At 39.7% G+C, this 17,124-nt stretch overlaps 3 protein-coding genes across 3 annotated transcripts; all 3 read left to right on the top strand.

Moving 5' to 3' along the window:
- Positions 1–274: 274 nt before the first annotated feature.
- On the top strand, positions 275–4,085 carry Gcna (Germ cell nuclear acidic peptidase). The gene is made up of 5 exons (XM_002054916.4): positions 275–2,052; positions 2,119–2,403; positions 2,585–3,227; positions 3,281–3,538; positions 3,601–4,085. The coding sequence occupies exons 1-5, from the start codon at positions 378–380 to the stop codon at positions 3,935–3,937; spliced, it is 3,198 nt and encodes a 1,065-aa protein (XP_002054952.1). The 5' UTR covers positions 275–377; the 3' UTR covers positions 3,938–4,085.
- Positions 4,086–4,246: 161 nt separating this feature from the next.
- On the top strand, positions 4,247–7,258 carry deltaCOP (coatomer subunit delta). Its single transcript, XM_002054917.4, has 8 exons — positions 4,247–4,609; positions 4,707–4,746; positions 4,832–5,055; positions 5,174–5,595; positions 5,660–5,854; positions 5,908–6,221; positions 6,324–6,435; positions 6,495–7,258. The coding sequence occupies exons 1-8, from the start codon at positions 4,607–4,609 to the stop codon at positions 6,787–6,789; spliced, it is 1,605 nt and encodes a 534-aa protein (XP_002054953.1). The 5' UTR covers positions 4,247–4,606; the 3' UTR covers positions 6,790–7,258.
- A 389-nt stretch (positions 7,259–7,647) lies between these two features.
- On the top strand, positions 7,648–9,244 carry Lamtor5 (Late endosomal/lysosomal adaptor, MAPK and MTOR activator 5). The gene is made up of 4 exons (XM_002054918.4): positions 7,648–7,791; positions 7,842–7,903; positions 7,973–8,090; positions 8,160–9,244. The coding sequence occupies exons 1-4, from the start codon at positions 7,757–7,759 to the stop codon at positions 8,242–8,244; spliced, it is 300 nt and encodes a 99-aa protein (XP_002054954.1). The 5' UTR covers positions 7,648–7,756; the 3' UTR covers positions 8,245–9,244.
- Positions 9,245–17,124: the final 7,880 nt, after the last annotated feature.

The following is a 17,124-nucleotide window of genomic DNA, read 5'->3' as shown; positions in this document are numbered from 1 at the left end:
ATTCATCGATAAGAGCGAACGGACATTTTAGTGTTGGGTAATTGTATTATGTTACACCAGCTCAGCGATAGTTGAACAAATAATAATAAAAGCAAATATTTTTTTTCTGCAAACCAAGGCTAATTTATGTACTTAAAATATTACCTTAATACAAATGTAACAAGTGTAGTAGTTTTCAAAAATGCACTATTTTTTCAAGATCTTGGGCACTCCAACGAACATTAGTTCGTTCATTAGCTCATAAACTACCATCACTAAGCTAATGCTCAATTTGTTTTCGGACGCCCGCGAGAGATTTGTATTTTTGTTTTTGGTTCGTTTCGCGTTGTCGCTCTTCTGCCGAAGTTTTACAGTTAGTTTCGAACAACGCCAGCAAAATGGCGACGTCAAATGGATTTAAACTGTTCAAAACAGTTGATCCGACCACAGTCAATGTACCGATCAAAGAAAAATTCGCTAAACTAACACTCTCCTCAAGCAAGAAAAAACAGCTTTCAAAAAAGGAACAGGAACCGAAGACTCAATCGGAAGCGGAGGCCCTCAAAAGCCACAACGTGAGCCGCCAACTGTTGGGCGAGTTAAATGATCTCAATAACCAAACGACTGCTAAGCCCTACGAGCATCCACTGTTGCGAAGCGACTCCTCATCGTCCAACGCCATGGGACAGGAGCACACGCCCCAGGCCCTGCAGGATGCGAGCTCAGAGCCCGATGTCTCCGACTATATGGAAGCACTGCAGCTAAGCGGTGACGGTTGCACACAACGTTCACTCGTCCTAGATGTGGAGGCTTTATCCACGCAGGTGTCTAACTTGACAATGCAGCCGGAAAAAAAGCTGCCGCAGGAGGTGTCCATTTGCATATCATCAACAACCGAAGAGGGCGACGATGATGATAGCGAATCCTGCATCACCATATCAGATACCAGTGACAGCGTGCATGCTCAGCAGCTGGAGCAGGCGAGACAGCCACCGGCTGAAGAACAGCCGCAGGAGACAAGCATGACAGTAAGCGGGCAGCTGTTACCAACAGCAGCAGAGTTACTGCCAGATCCGCTGTCCAATGACAAAGTAAAGCTCATTGAGGCTTTTCTGCGTGATGTATCCTTCGAGCGCCGTAAGAGGATTCGGCGAGGACAAGCAGACATGTCAGCCGAGCACACGCGCCTGGCTAGTGCGGACACGGAATCGATGAGCCAATTAGACATAGACTTAACACAATTGCCGTCGTGCTTAACCACACCCACTTCCACGCCGAAAGCGCAACTGGACAGCAGCAAACGCTTGGCGGATAATGACACGGAGATAAACACGTTGTGCTCCGAGGAACGTTTCGAACTAGACAACAGCAAACGTCTAGCTTCGAATGACACAGAGGTAAACACACCCGACCAAGAGGTGCCGCTGTCTGAGCGATCGGGTCAACAGTCCACGCTGAACGAGGTGCATCTGGATGAAACCATTCCGGAGACCAGCAGCGAGGTAGAGCAGTCACCGCCAAGACCTCGCTCATCCTCATCGGCCGAGGAAGTGGCGAGCATACCTGCCATACAAGTGAGCAGTATTAATATATCGGCAAAGATCAACATTAAAATACACATACCTAACATGGACTCGAGCTCAGCCGAATCTGAGCATTCAGAGCAAAGCTATGTGCAAGCCGCGCCATCATTAGAGGCACGCGCAGAGCCACAACAACAGGATCGAGTGGAGCAGCAGCAGCTGCAGCAGGAATGTGAGCAGCAACAGGAACAGGAGCGCTCCGTGCTAAGCGGTGACGCTTCAGAGGATGAGCAATTTCTGACACAAGCCGAAAAGCTGCTGAACCAATTATACGGCAAGTCTTGGCAAACGCCGGATGTTATACGCACGCTCAAACGCTCCAGCGGCAGCGGTGGAAAAGGTGCACTTGCGCGTACACCAGCGCCAGCGGCTGCGATAGACCGCACTCCACTTACCGAGATAAGGCGGCAGCCCAAGGCTCAACGCGCCGCAGCCACAGCAGTGAAGAAAGCAGCGCCTAACGAGAGCGCACTGGGCGACTTTAGCATATGTATGTAAAAAGTGCGCTGTACCCATTCAGATAGTGCTTGACTTATGTATATTTATGATTTTCCAGTCAAGCGTGCGCTCCACTCCACCAAATTGAATTCGACCCACTTGCCAAAATCTGCCTGCAGTGAGAAGCGACCGAATGGACAGCGCACACGCACCAAACACGTGCACGAGGAGCGCTGGCGCGCCCTTGTCGATACGGACAGCGGCACCGATGCCTCCGATGACGACGATGCGGATGCAACGGGCAGCAGTGATCCTGATGATGCCGCTGACGGTCATGTCACCTACTTGGACCTTACAAAGGCCGAGGTGGAGGTGGTCAGCGATCCCGATGAGCAAATCGAATGTGAGTATAAACTGCTTCTCCTTGGTCCTAAATCAGGGTGTGTGGGAACGGAGAACATACGGACATGGCTACGTCGACTTGCCTGTTAAAGCGTATCACGAATATGAATTCATTATGAAGTGGAAGGTGGAATTATTATATAACATCTGCCATTACATACATATTTTCCAAATTTTTACAGCGCCGAAATTTCCAAAACGGCTTGACGACATTTTGCGGACCTGCCGCGCCAGCGATAAGCCTAAATTGCTTGCCACGCCGACGTCGCAGTCGCCGTCGACGCCGGCGTTGGCAAACCCGACACGAAGGCAGCTATTTACACCAAATACGGGCTATGAGGACATTAGCTCAGCCAAACGGATTGTGGATCAAGCACTCGATTTGGACTGTTTAGATCAGTTGGAGAACGTCTATTTGCCGGGCTCAACAGTGCACAAGCGTGTGCAAGAGGTCAAAAAGCAGCTGGGCATTGCAGTTGAGTCGCCAAAAGCGAAACCCATCTTCAAGTTGCCCACACCACAAACGGCGACGTCAGCAAAATCAGCGGCACGCGCAAGGAAGGTGCAAAATGGGGCGAGCGCGCCAAGAAATAATAATACCAGCAAATGCAGTTTTATCAAGTCCCTGGAGCCACAGATCACTCAAGATCGTTGTGACAATGAAGCATTCTTCTATCGCGAGAACTTCAACCGTAACAAAGAGCAGCTGGCGGGACGACTCTACGACATGTTTAATGAGCAGATCTTCAACAATGAACTGAAGGTGCCCATCACCTGGTCGAAGCTGTTGCGCAACACGGCGGGCAGATGCAAAAATAAAAAGAAGTAAGCGACATTTTCATATACATATAAACAGATTACCATGTTCTGTCTTGCAGACTGCTGGAACGCAGCAGCGTTGTGGAGCTAAGCATTAAGGTCCTGACAAGTGCAGATCGATTGCGCTGCACGCTTATCCATGAGCTATGCCATGCTGCGGCCTGGGTATTCAACGGTGAGGGCGGACACGGTCTTGTTTGGAAGCGTTGGGCACAGCGTGCCAATGAGAAATTTCCAGATCTTCCACCGATTCGAGTTTGCCACAACTACAACATCGAGTTCAAATACACATATAAGTGTATAAAATGCAATACATCGTGAGTACAGAAGGTGCATTTAAATAATAACTCTACTTAATGGTCATTCCATGCCTCTACAGGTCTCATGCGCATTCTCGTTCGCGCAAGGTGGAGAACTTACGCTGCCGCATTTGCCGTGGACCCATTATGCTGCTCCTGAATAAGAAGGATAAGTCGGGCAATATTGTGCCGACGCCGGTGCGTGAGGCGACGGGTTTCGCCAAATTCGTTAAGGATAATTTTCAAAAGCATAAACGTGACAATCTCACCGCGGCGCAAGTAATGCGCATTCTGAGTGCAGAATATGCCAAGGAGAAGGGTAAAGGTCAGCTAACAAAGACGGACGAAGCGGCCGCGCAGGACTTTATTGTTGAACGAGTGGAAACCTTGACATTAGACAACAATGAATATAACTAAGCCTCGTACAGCTAAAATGAGTACGACATTCTGCATTTTAATATATCGTTTTATATATTTTAATATCTATATATTTTATATTTGACGTTGATTTAATGTAAATTACCGTTTAAAACATTGCTTTCAATTAAAAAACACCCACTCTAGATTGAGTTGGCATTTGATTTGTTATCTCAGCTTTCAGTGCTGTGCAATTAATCGGCATAACGATTGCTGAGTGTTATCGATGTTGCTGGGCATTGTCGATGTGTGCACGACTGGCATCTGTGACGTCACAATTAGTTTAAGTATTAAGGACTCTGGTTAGTTTTTGAATTAAAAACACGGAAATAAAAGTATCATTGGGTGTGGTGCATGTATTAAAGCTGTATGTGGCAAGTAAACACTATATTGCTTGCTTTTATCTTGTCTGCCGCATAAACAACGCAAGCAATAGTGACATCAACAATAGATTGTCAGTGCGCTGTGCGCTGTCATCACTTACACACATACGCAAGCAATCGTAAACATTTTGTTGCAGAACCGAACACGTCAGCTACGCGGATGCGGATTGATTGACAAACAATTTGTTTTGATCATTCCAAGTCAGTTAATTTACTGCTCGAGCTACACATAACAGCAAAGTATTTCCAAGTATTCGTTAGCTGATTCAATTACCGCTGCATCAAAATGGTAAGCGCACACACAACACACAAACATACGTGCACACACTCACACGCTTCTACGTCGGCTATTTTGCTTATCTCATTTACGTTTACTTTAATCCTAGGTACTCATTGCCGCGGCAGTCTGCACAAAAAATGGCAAAGGTAAGTGAAAAACTTAAACGATATATTTTTAATGTGTTAAAGTCTAACCTTACAACCACACACACGCACACACACATGCACTCAGTCATATTGTCACGTCAGTTCGTGGAGATGACTAAGGCGCGCATCGAGGGACTGTTGGCTGCATTCCCCAAGCTCATGACAGCCGGCAAGCAGCACACTTATGTGGAAACGGACTCGGTCCGATATGTCTACCAGCCGATGGAGAAGCTCTACATGCTTCTGATAACCACAAAGGCCAGCAACATACTTGAGGATTTGGAAACACTTCGCCTTTTCTCGAAAGTGGTGCGTGCATTTGTATACACAATTGTTTTTTTTTTTTTTTCTTGAGATCTACCAGTTTCACATTTAGTATTATCCTACTGAATTTACCGATAATCTCTTAATGTCAATGTCCATATAGATACCAGAGTACAGTCACTCGCTGGACGAGAAGGAGATTGTGGAGAATGCATTCAACTTGATATTTGCCTTTGATGAGATTGTTGCACTAGGCTACAGGGAGAGCGTAAATCTGGCGCAAATCAAGACTTTTGTTGAGATGGACTCGCATGAGGAGAAAGTCTACCAGGCAGTTCGTCAGACACAGGAGCGTGAAGCTCGCCAAAAGATGCGCGAGAAGGCCAAGGAGCTGCAGCGTCAGCGTATGGAGGCCCCAAAACGTGGCGGCCCCTCCATGGGTGGCATGGGCGGACGCAGCGGCGGCTTCAGCTCCGACAGCTTCGGCAGCAGCGGTATCAGCAGTGGTAGCGGCGGCAGCGGTGGCAGTGGCGGTGCACCATCCATAGAGATGGAAGCCAAGCATGTGTCCAGCAAGGCGGCACAGTCAGTTGAAATAATTCGAAAATCTTGTCTCAAGCATATTGAAATATCCCGTTGTTTCCTGCAGGAAGCCGGTATCACGCAATGCACTCAAATTGGGTGGCAAGTCCAAGGATGTGGACAGTTTTGTTGACCAGCTGAAGAGTGAAGGCGAGAAGATTGCCAATCTGGCACCAGCAGTTGCTGCGGGTAGCTCCGGGGCAGCGGCCAGTGCCAGTGCAGCAGCAAAAGCCAAAATCTCAGCAGATATTCATACAGAAAGGTAAATCCGGAAATTCACTATACTGCACAAATATTGAGGACCCATTCTTACAGTGTACATCTGAAAATGGAGGATAAGCTGGTGGTGCGTCTGGGACGTGATGGTGGCGTACAACAGTTCGAGCTCAGCGGTTTGCTGACGCTGCGCATTACCGATGAAAGTAAAGCACATATCAGGGTGTTGCTAGCCAATAATGATACACAAGGTATACAGCTGCAGACTCATCCAAATGTTGACAAGGAACTATTTAAATCGCGAGCAATGATCGGCCTCAAGGTCCCAACCAAGCCGTTCCCTCTTAACACCGATGTGGGTGTCCTCAAGTGGCGCTTCATTACGCAGGACGAATCGGCTATACCTCTGACCAGTGAGTAACATTTGCCTATTGAACAGAGGCGTGCTTCACTTTTCATACTAATATTTTTGTCTCTGTTCTTATCTGTCTGTCCTTTTTCATTCCATTGCATAGTTAACTGCTGGCCTTCGGACAATGGAGAAGGCGGCTGCGATGTGAACATTGAATACGAACTGGAGGCACAGCATCTGGAGCTACAGGATGTTGCCATAGTTATACCATTGCCGTCAGTAATAATGTTATGGTATCCTTAAGGTTATCTAATTGATCTCTCCTATATTACAGCTTAAATGTACAGCCTTCGGTAGCCGAATACGATGGCACCTACAAGTATGATGCTCGCAAACATGTGTTGCTGTGGAATATTCCCATCATTGATGCGGCCAACAAATCCGGTTCGATGGAGTTTAGCTGCAGTGCCTCCATTCCAGGCGATTTCTTTCCGTTGCAAGTGACATTCGTCTCTAAGACGCCGTATGCGGCCATAAGCGCCCTAGATGTCGTACAGGTGGACAACAATGAATCGGTCAAGTATTCAAGCGAAACGATTCTTTTTGTGGAAAAATATGAAATTGTTTAAACTATATACACACATGCAGAGAGGACAGATACACACATAAATATACACACACATACACAGTTACACTATTAGCAGACGTAGTATACCTAGAATCGAAACAATTTATGTACGATTATATATATGTTAAAACTATGTTTACATACATACATATATATTTCCACATAAATGTACGCATCAAGCCGCGATGCACTTGTGAAGTCGCAATACGGCCAACAATAATTCCAAATGGCATGTGCTCCACAGCAATCATCATAGAGTATATATAACACAATATAAAAAAACATAAATATTTTTATTACCTGCGCGGAATGCAGCATATAATTTGAGTTAAAAAAATTGTTAATTATAGTTGGCATTGTAATAGTGAATTTTGTTTATTGTGTTCACAGGCAAGCAAATTGCAGGAAAATATTGCAATAATTTGCGTATTTTTTTATGTTAAATGCTATAAACAAAATACATACACGCAGTGTTTAGTTTTTTACTATATTATTTTTAAACTAAATTTTCAGAATAAGGAAGCGACTAAAAATATCATTTGATTTACAATCGTCGATCCAGTTAAAATTTTTAATTTTTTCACACTTAACATATTGTTGATTCTGGAATAACAATAATAATTGTTGATTGAAACAAGCCCAATTGGAGTCAGATTAGTTATCGACATCGTTCCAGCAAGAAATCGCAGAATCGTATTTATATACATTCCTGTTAACTAGATATAAAAGCGTTTGTCTGTAGCGAACTGATTTTAATTGGCGGCTTCTAATTTCAAATGTTATTCATATTGGATAAGTGCTGCAAACCGCCGTGTTTAGCTTATCGCACTATGCAGCACTATCGCAAACAGTTGGCAGCGCCATTTTGCGATAGTCGGTGATATCGATAGTCAAGTTCTGAACTAGCATTGTTTTGGTTTTTCTTTGTTTTCTGTTTTAGAATTGTCGGTCAATTTACAATTGGACAAATGGAGCAGCAACTAGAAAAAGTGTTGAGTGAAATGTACGTATTGCATGACCATTACTACCATTGCTAACTTGCCCCTTATGCAGCGTAACACAACAAGACACAGTGGGTGCGTTACTTGCGAATCGGCAAGGGCTCTGCTTGGGCGGTGAGTAAAATAAAAAAAGTGCAACCATGTGTGTAATCCATAATTATTTGATTTTGTAATGCCAATTAGCCAAAGGCAATATCAATCCCAATGTATCTGGCATTGGTACGGCCATATCCGAGCAGGTGGCCAAGCTGGAGCCGAATAGCACTGTGCCAGCCACCGTTTGTCTTTACAGCGGCAATAAGTAAGTACTAGCTAGCTAACTAACTAGCTAACTAGTAAACAAGTCCCACTAAAATGCTCAAACTTTCAGGCGCTGTCTTATACAAAAGGATGGGGAAATAACGGGAATCATTTATAAGCAAACAACAACAGCATCGACATCAATCGGCAATTAGCATGCTGTCGAGTTCCTCGTGTCTTGGGCCAAATTGAGACAAATTTCTTCCAAATGCGCTCGAGTATTGCAGCAATAGCTGGGATAGCCATATAGCGACACATACACAGCCTTAGCAACACACCCAATCACACCCACCCACCCACACACACACACACACACACACACACACACACACACACACACACAGGTATAGCGATTGTTAACTTGAGCTGCAGACTTTGTTGATTTGTTTTAAATGGCGTTTATTGGCTTGTGTAATTTCTATTTTTTTTAATGAGCATAATGTATTATGGTTCTACTGTTGTAAACAAAAGTTTAATTCGACATTTAGGTAGCATATAGATATAAACATTTTGTACGATTAGGCTTAAAAGTGATCAAAAAGTATAATTACACATGCATACACACACACATTTATATATACATATACAAATACATTGTAACCGCCAAAAACAATCATTGTACAAATTGTTTAAATTGACTGCCGTTGGCATTGAACTTGTTTCAGCCAAATCAATTGAGCTGCTTAATGCCGTTAAAGTTTTGTTACATAATTGCAGTATGTAAGTCCAATTGCCATTGAAATAGATTATTTAATTACCACTGCATGACGTCAACAAACGTTTAATGATCTTTAAACTTTAAATCCAAAGGTCAACTCTTCCGCATGGTTATGGATGCAATGATTGTTCGATCAAGTGTTTATAGTCAGATCTGTTCTTCAGATCTGTCCCTTACGTTTAGCTTTTCATGGTATCTTATTAGAAAGTAATTTACTTATAATAATAATTCACCTATATCTTCGCTATTTCATTTTCGCTTTCGATCTTATAAAAAACCGTTTTTGCCAGCCTCTCAACTTTTCAAAGCTTCCGAAACCAGACATAGCAATTGTTTCACATAGCCATGAGCCAATATGCGAGTCTTATAGCTTAAGTAGCCATTCATGTAAGTTCCTAGCTTATAATGATAATAATAAAAGTATGTGTGAATCTGTATGTTGGTAATTACTCAATCATAACGGCGCCTGTTCGTGCTGCAGTCAAGCCTCTTTGAATTTTCCGGTTTGAGCAACATTGAGGAAATGCAGCCCACCTACGTCATAAAGCTAAGCAACAAAATAATATATATGATATATTGTCGTCATGCAACATGCAACATGCAACAATATTTCATAGCCGCCAAACAAATTGCCGTTAATTCCAGCCCACAAGTTTTCAGCAATTTTTTGTAAGTTTACTTTTTCTACAATAATATGTTTGTAAGTTTATATTTGAAAGTCGTATGACAACATTATCACCCATCACCAACATGAAACACAGGTCTGATGCACAAATTAATTTTTACTACCGATTTTGGCTAAATGCTAACTAAAGTGCGCTGTTGGACTACTTGGCGCCAGGTACCACACGGTCCCAAGGGTTTTTGCAATTAAACAAGTTTCTTATTGCCGCTGTCAATTGTAACATGCTTCATGACGTGAAAATAAAACCTATGTTTTATCTGGCGCTCAAACAAATACTTATTGAAGAAAGAGACGGTGTAAGAGTCACTTTAATTCATGAAAATCGTATAGAAAGGCGATTTGTATGTTAAGCTAATAGTAGACCGTGTGAGCGAAGAAATGAAGGGGAGACCGACTTTGTTGAAGGGATGAGAGAGAGAGAGAGAGGGGGAGAGAGTTAGAGAGAGAGAGAGTGTGTGTGTGTCAAAAACATATTAGCTATGACTTTTAATAATAAAATTAAAATAATTTATTATGATTTATAAGCATGATTCTAAATGGAAGTCCGCTTAAGAATGGAAAAATCTGCGTACTTTATATGCTATTAAAATTTGTATATATCCTATATTTCTTTAAGCTGGTGCGTTTACTCCCATGGTCAAGTCAACGGGCTTAACGTGAGCTCAATCTCACGGCAGGATTAACTTAAGCGTCAATCAGCGCCCTCTTGCATCCGCGGGTGACAATTAAGGACACAACTCTTTGGTTGTGTCTTCTGCCTTGGTTTGGCTACAAGGGTATCTTAGACCTCTTCCGATCTACGGATTGTGGTTTTGCATGCTGAGAGACAAACATGCTTGTCTATATCGACTGAGTTTGACTGACTGATCAAGAATATAGATCTTCCATATCATATACATGCATATCTTCGTTCACTTTCCGCGGGTGGAATTGCCGCAAATTAACGTTAAAAAAAAAAATAAAAAAGTAAACTGGAAACATATATAAAATAACATTTATGCAAATACCTAGTATATGCGTGCAATTATTGAGCAAAGGACAATATTGGGGCAATATTTGTTGAGCTTCAGCGTAAAATATATATGCAAAAAAAAAAACATACTTCATTTGTATAAATAGCCAGACTTAAAGCGATATTTGTGCAAATGCGAATAACCTATGAGGTACACAAATTTTCTTTATCAAAAGGTAATGTTTAAACAAGCTTTGTGCGAATTTATTTGCATGCGCCTATGTACATAATTATGTAGCTGCATATGCCTGTGTATGTGTGTACGTGTGTCTGTGTATGGCTTACCTGTGGTACGGCGACAGCAGCCTTGAACTTTCACCAACTGTCCAGGGGCATTTGTTTTGTTTTTGTTGCTTTTTTAAAGTGTGGGGTAGCCCACTTGTCTGTGGCCCAGAAACCGATGCGGAGACAGTGTGTGTGTGTGTGTGTGTGTGTGGGTGTGAAAGGTAAATACGCGGACAACCCATCAAATACACGCACATGCACACACACACGCACCCGTCTATAAAACTCGTTGTATATTCGAATTAAAATAACAAAGCTGATAAACAAAATGAAATTGGCAGCCAAGGCGGGTTTATTTAGCCGGCCAAAGCCACCGAAAGCCTTCAACTTGACTAAGCGCTCAATCGAGTTCAGGAAAATGTTGACACGCGGGCGCCGCCAGACGCCAGCTCGGGGCAGCAAACCAGCTACAACCAACAGCACATAGCTAACAGCTAACAAGTTGCAGCACTTTCGCTTCCAAGAAACTGCGTGCCGTCAGCAATATTATGCAGATGAATGAAGCCAATGAATCGATTAGATAAGCTATAGTTGGCTGGAGGGGAGTAGCATTAGCTAATAACTAACAAGATGCTTTAATTTTGTTGGCAAGAAGCTGTTTGACCCCAACATAACAGAAGAAAGAGGCCGCCGAATTTATTATATAAGTTCAAGTTGAGAAAAAACTAGAAACAGGCAACAACAAATATGTTGTTAGAACAAAGATGTAAGAAATCGATTAGATAAGTTAAAAGTTAGATAAGTTAAAGGAAACATAGAACAGTTCACTTCGCATAACTAACTACGAACAAGTTGCAGCTCATGCGTTTTTAAGAAGCTACCTGTGATGGCTAATAATATGCAGAAGAAAGAAACCAATGAGTCAATTAGATAAGTTAATGTTGGGAAGAAAGCGAAGAGAACGATTAACTGTTGCACCACTTTCACTCTCAAGAAGCTGCCTGGGCCCAACAAAACAGAAGAAAGAAGTAACAAATCGTTTAGATAAGTTAAAGTTGAGAAGAAAATCAGCGAAAGACAACAGCTAATAGCTCACAATTTTCTGCACTTTCGCCATTATGAAGCTGCCTGTCATGCCCAATACTAAGCAGTTGAAAGAAACCAACACACCGATTAGATAAGTTCAAGTTGAGAAGAAAACCAGCAACAGCTCCGCTTCATATTGAATTCAACCGAGTTTCAGTGCCTTTCCCTTTTGGTAAAAGCAACAACAAAATTAACAGCGAAAGTGAGAAAGACGGCCCAAGGTTCGGGGGCAACTGCGATATGCTGCACACACAAACGTATGTATATATGTGTGTGTAAAAGCTATGTGTGTGGGTATTGTCGCAAGTTTTCCAAAAATAACAAAAAGAAAAGATTCGTTGCTCGAGTCTTGCAGCATTCTTCAAATAGTTTTCATTAGATTTGTGGCTGGAAATTGCTGACTCTTGACCACATGCTCATTTTCACAGCATTGCGCGGCTGATTTATACGCGCTTGGCTATAGATCAGGCACATATACATATATGCATTTCATATATATATATGTATATGTATATACACGTATATGTTCGAGTGTATTCACGAAGCAATAGTTAAAAACTGAAGAATTATGTGACCACTTTTGCCCCTAGACGACTTACACTTGAGTTATGTCAACCATAAACATTTTTTTCATGGCAATATTTTTCAACGACACGATAAATCTTTTATTATTTTTTTTTTTTTTAAATGTATGTATATTAGCATCCACGATCGAGTACCGATGTGTCCCCATAAAGAGCATATCCATTGAAAATCACGCTACGTGACTTTGATTTTCTTTTCTCTTTTTTGTTGCGTTCGTAAATGTTCTGCTGGCAGCTGTGCTGCTAGGCTAAACTATCATTTGGTTTTCTGAATCCTGCTCTATGCTATTCAAAAATATTCCACAAAACCAGCTGCCATTGTCCTAGGCCTAGCAGCTCTTGTTCCAACTTTTTATACTTGATGAATCGCATATACATATCATGTGTCTGGCTTCCCCAAAAGTCAGCTAAGTACCTTCGGAATGACGCATATAGTATATGGTTATATATTGGACGTATAAATCGATTGAATGCAAATTGCATTATTCAGAATATCATGTATGGAAAAATATGTCATGTGGCCCGCTAAACACCAAACTTAGCCGCAGTCAGAAAGCTTTGGTTTTACAAATAATCACGTCACCAAAGACCCGAAATGACGACATTTGGCCGGCAACGTCAGCTTTAGTTTCAAATATGTACATACTGGTAAATGCGCATACATATTTATGTATATATTTCGTTGTATTTGGTAGTGTTTACAATTTAAGTTTTGTTTTATTTCGGTTTGGCTTCAATGTTGTATAATAAAGACAGTATGGGCGCCAACAATTGCAGTTGCTTTGCGCTTCCATGACGAATCACGTTCGAGTTATCACTTTTGAAATGAAATACAATAAATACCATTTTTAATTAAATTGTCTCGCAGAACTAGTTATATATCAAATTTGAATATCAATAAATGCACAAACTCGGTTATATTACGACATTTGCGACGCTGGCTTCATTGAAAAAGAAAAAATAAATAAAAAATGCCTGAGCATATGATTCATGCCGAACTCGTCGTTAGCCATATTTGGTAAATTCGAAAATTTCTTGATATTATTTTACACTCTTTTTACAATACAGACACACAGTTGCTTATGAATCACAAGTTCAGTTTTAGCCATATGTTTCATAAAAAGCTTCCTCAGGCTTAAATGTTCATCTGTCAGTAAAGTTTTGATCAACATCTTTGCCCTTAGTTTCAACATGCGCGCCAAATATCCCAGCCTTGTTGCAGCTGCAGTCATTTTCCAACACTTGACGATAACACTCTCTTCTTAAGCATGGCAATTTTTTCGTCGATATCACGATAAGTGCGCGAAATGTTGCAAATATCCGTTTTTTTGTCTGCTGACTAAGTGAATTCGAAATGTCATTTATTGCGTCACAAGTATTGTACATAACGGAATTAGAAAACGATTAACTTATTTTTAATCATAGTTGAACAAATTTGGATGTAGTTAGTATACAACAGTATACAGCAGTAAACATAACCATATTTGTTATTGACCTTTCATCTAGTTTATATGTCAGACTTTTTAGAGATTCAAATTGTGTATTATACATACACAGATAGACAGACAGGCACATGCAATGTTAAAATGGTTTATTTACATGTTTATTTATTTATTTATTTTGTTTTGTATATAGAGCAATCGAGTGAGGGCGTAGCGCATGCTATGTACACACACTATGTATTAGAAATTTTCACTAGTCTGGTCTGGTGTATATATATATATCACTAGATGTCTAAACACATCTCGGACATGTCTATTGTACAATTAAAAACAATCGATGCGATTTTTAGCGCAAATGTGCCAAACACGAACATTCAATTTATATTTAGTCGATCGCCTTCATACGTCAAATGATAGCACTGTGCAAACAACTCGCAGCTCGCCCCGTTTGCCCACAAGCTTCCGTCTTTATAAGGGGGTTTATAGCCAGCTGCACGTTTCTAACGCCAACAAAATAAATCGTGTACATGTATATGTATATGTATATGTATATGTATATGTATATGTATATGTATATGTATATGTATATGTATATGTATATGTATATGTATATGTATATGTATATGTATATGTATATGTATATGTATATGTATATGTATATGTATATGTATATGTATATGTATATGTATATGTATATGTATATGTATATGTATATGTATATGTATATGTATATGTATATGTATATGTATATGTATATGTATATGTATATGTATATGTATATGTATATGTATATGTATATGTATATGTATATGTATATGTATATGTATATATATATGTATATATATGTATATATATATGTATATATATATGTATATATATATGTATATATATATGTATATATATATGTATATATATATGTATATATATATGTATATATATATGTATATATATGTATATATATTTATATATATATGTATATATATATGTATATATATATGTATATATATATGTATATGTATATGTATATGTATATGTATATGTATATGTATATGTATATGTATATGTATATGTATATGTATATGTATATGTATATGTATATATATGTATATGTATATGTATATGTATATGTATATGTATATGTATATGTATATGTATATGTATATGTATATGTATATGTATATGTATATGTATATGTATATGTATATGTATATGTATATGTATATGTATATGTATATGTATATGTATATGTATATGTATATGTATATGTATATGTATATGTATATGTATATGTATATGTATATGTATATGTATATGTATATGTATATGTATATGTATATGTATATGTATATGTATATGTATATGTATATGTATATGTATATGTATATGTATATGTATATGTATATGTATATGTATATGTATATGTATATGTATATGTATATGTATATGTATATGTATATGTATATGTATATGTATATGTATATGTATATGGAAAACTAATCATTGAAGCAGAATACAGCAAAGTATTGCTGATGCTGATGAAAGATACAAAAAAATGCGTTGCATTGCGAATTAGCGAGCTTGCCTCAAGGGGCAGAAGTCATTGGTGAAAGAGCAACCAATTTTGGGATTTCGTCATCTGGAGGATCACTTTCTACTTTCACTGCAACGCACACGCACAGTACATGTACACACACACACACAGCTCTGAGCCAAATTGCAGCGTCAGGCCTTAACAAAGACAAACATCTCCAGCGATAACCTCTGCCAGATGTTGGAAATCAAGATCAGTTATTTTTCCTTCATTTTTATTTCTGCAATACACATGCTCTACATGTATGCAAATGTATATGGTTTTTAAAAAGTTTTGGATTTTGGTTTTTTAAACATATGTAGAGGGTATTATCATTTTGTCGCAAAGCTTGTACACGTCGAGGGAGACGTCTACGAATCCTTGAGGCATATACTATATTCTTGTTCAGTATCAACAATCAAGTCGTTATAGCCATATCCTTTTATCCGTCTAGTCGCTCGGTTGGAGCATATATCGGAGCACAGTTAAAATCGGTGAGTGATAAGATTGTTGCTCAAGTAACTTTTTTGTTTTTTAAGATATCTTAACTATTTTTGGAATTTACAAGCTCTAATTTCTGGTTTTATCAAAGTTTTATAAAGCTTTATAAAATGTACAAAAAAGTTGACTTTATGAACGAATCGTGTTTTGGTCAGCAACTTTTCAAAACCTTTCGGTTTTGAGTTTGTTTGAACGCCAATCGATAGTACGGATCCGTACGAATTCAAAAAGCCAAAGCATTTCAAAATCAGTCGATATCTACCCGAAATATTCAATCGATAGTTCTGATCCTTACGAGTCCAAAATGTTATTTCATTCCGAAATCAGACATTATTTAGCCGAGATATTCCAAACAAATCATCAAAACAATGTTACATCATAAACTAATCATAAACTAAACCCTTGATTTTTGATTAAATTGATTGCCAATTTATAGTAGGGATCCGTTCGAATTTAAAAAGTTATAAAAACGATTTCTACTAATACGGCTCCTCTGGGAACCATCGGTCGATTCGCATGTACTTCTATAGGCATATATCTAAAAGGACAGCTAATCTTCGGCACGGTAAAGATAGTTGTTCTTTGCACGTACAGGAACAATTCCTACAGGAACAATCGGATAATTCGTACAAGCTACTAAGAAATTAACATAGAAGGGTGTCGTAATCTTTGCAGCTGTTCCTTTCTCTTATATGAATAATTTTAACAGGAGCTATTTCTACAGGAACACACTTCTACACTAATTCTATCTAGAAGAGCATCTTCGGTGTGGCAAATATCGATGTAGCATAGATCGCAGTTGCTGAAGATGCTTTAATACATTCTGCTTAGTCCTCAGCTGTGCACACAGCGCCCGATATGAGGCACCAGCTGCCAAAGCCAAGTAAGCCATATACCCACAACTGGCATTACAGGGTAACAAATGTGTGTTTTGGTAGTTTTTGTATTTTTTGGAAGTGCTTCGCTTTGGTATACTTTCAACTTGCATTGACCCCAAAACGAGCGGCCCAGATGGCCAACGGAGGCATTGTGTGGATATGAAGGTGACATGAACAGGGTCATGTAACAGCTGCAGTTGGTTTTCGGATTAATCTTCAATTTGCATTATTTTCATGTGTAACTAATCTTTCTTGAACGATGCTTTATAATTTTCTTTAATTTTTTTTAAAGGTTTAGAACGAGCTGGCTGCTATTTATCGACTGTTAGATACT

This window comes from Drosophila virilis, chromosome X (genome assembly GCF_030788295.1).
Source record: "Drosophila virilis strain 15010-1051.87 chromosome X, Dvir_AGI_RSII-ME, whole genome shotgun sequence".
Taxonomy (NCBI): domain Eukaryota; kingdom Metazoa; phylum Arthropoda; class Insecta; order Diptera; family Drosophilidae; genus Drosophila; species Drosophila virilis.
Note: the sequence above shows the minus strand (reverse complement) of the source record. Positions and strands in the feature narration are given on the sequence as shown.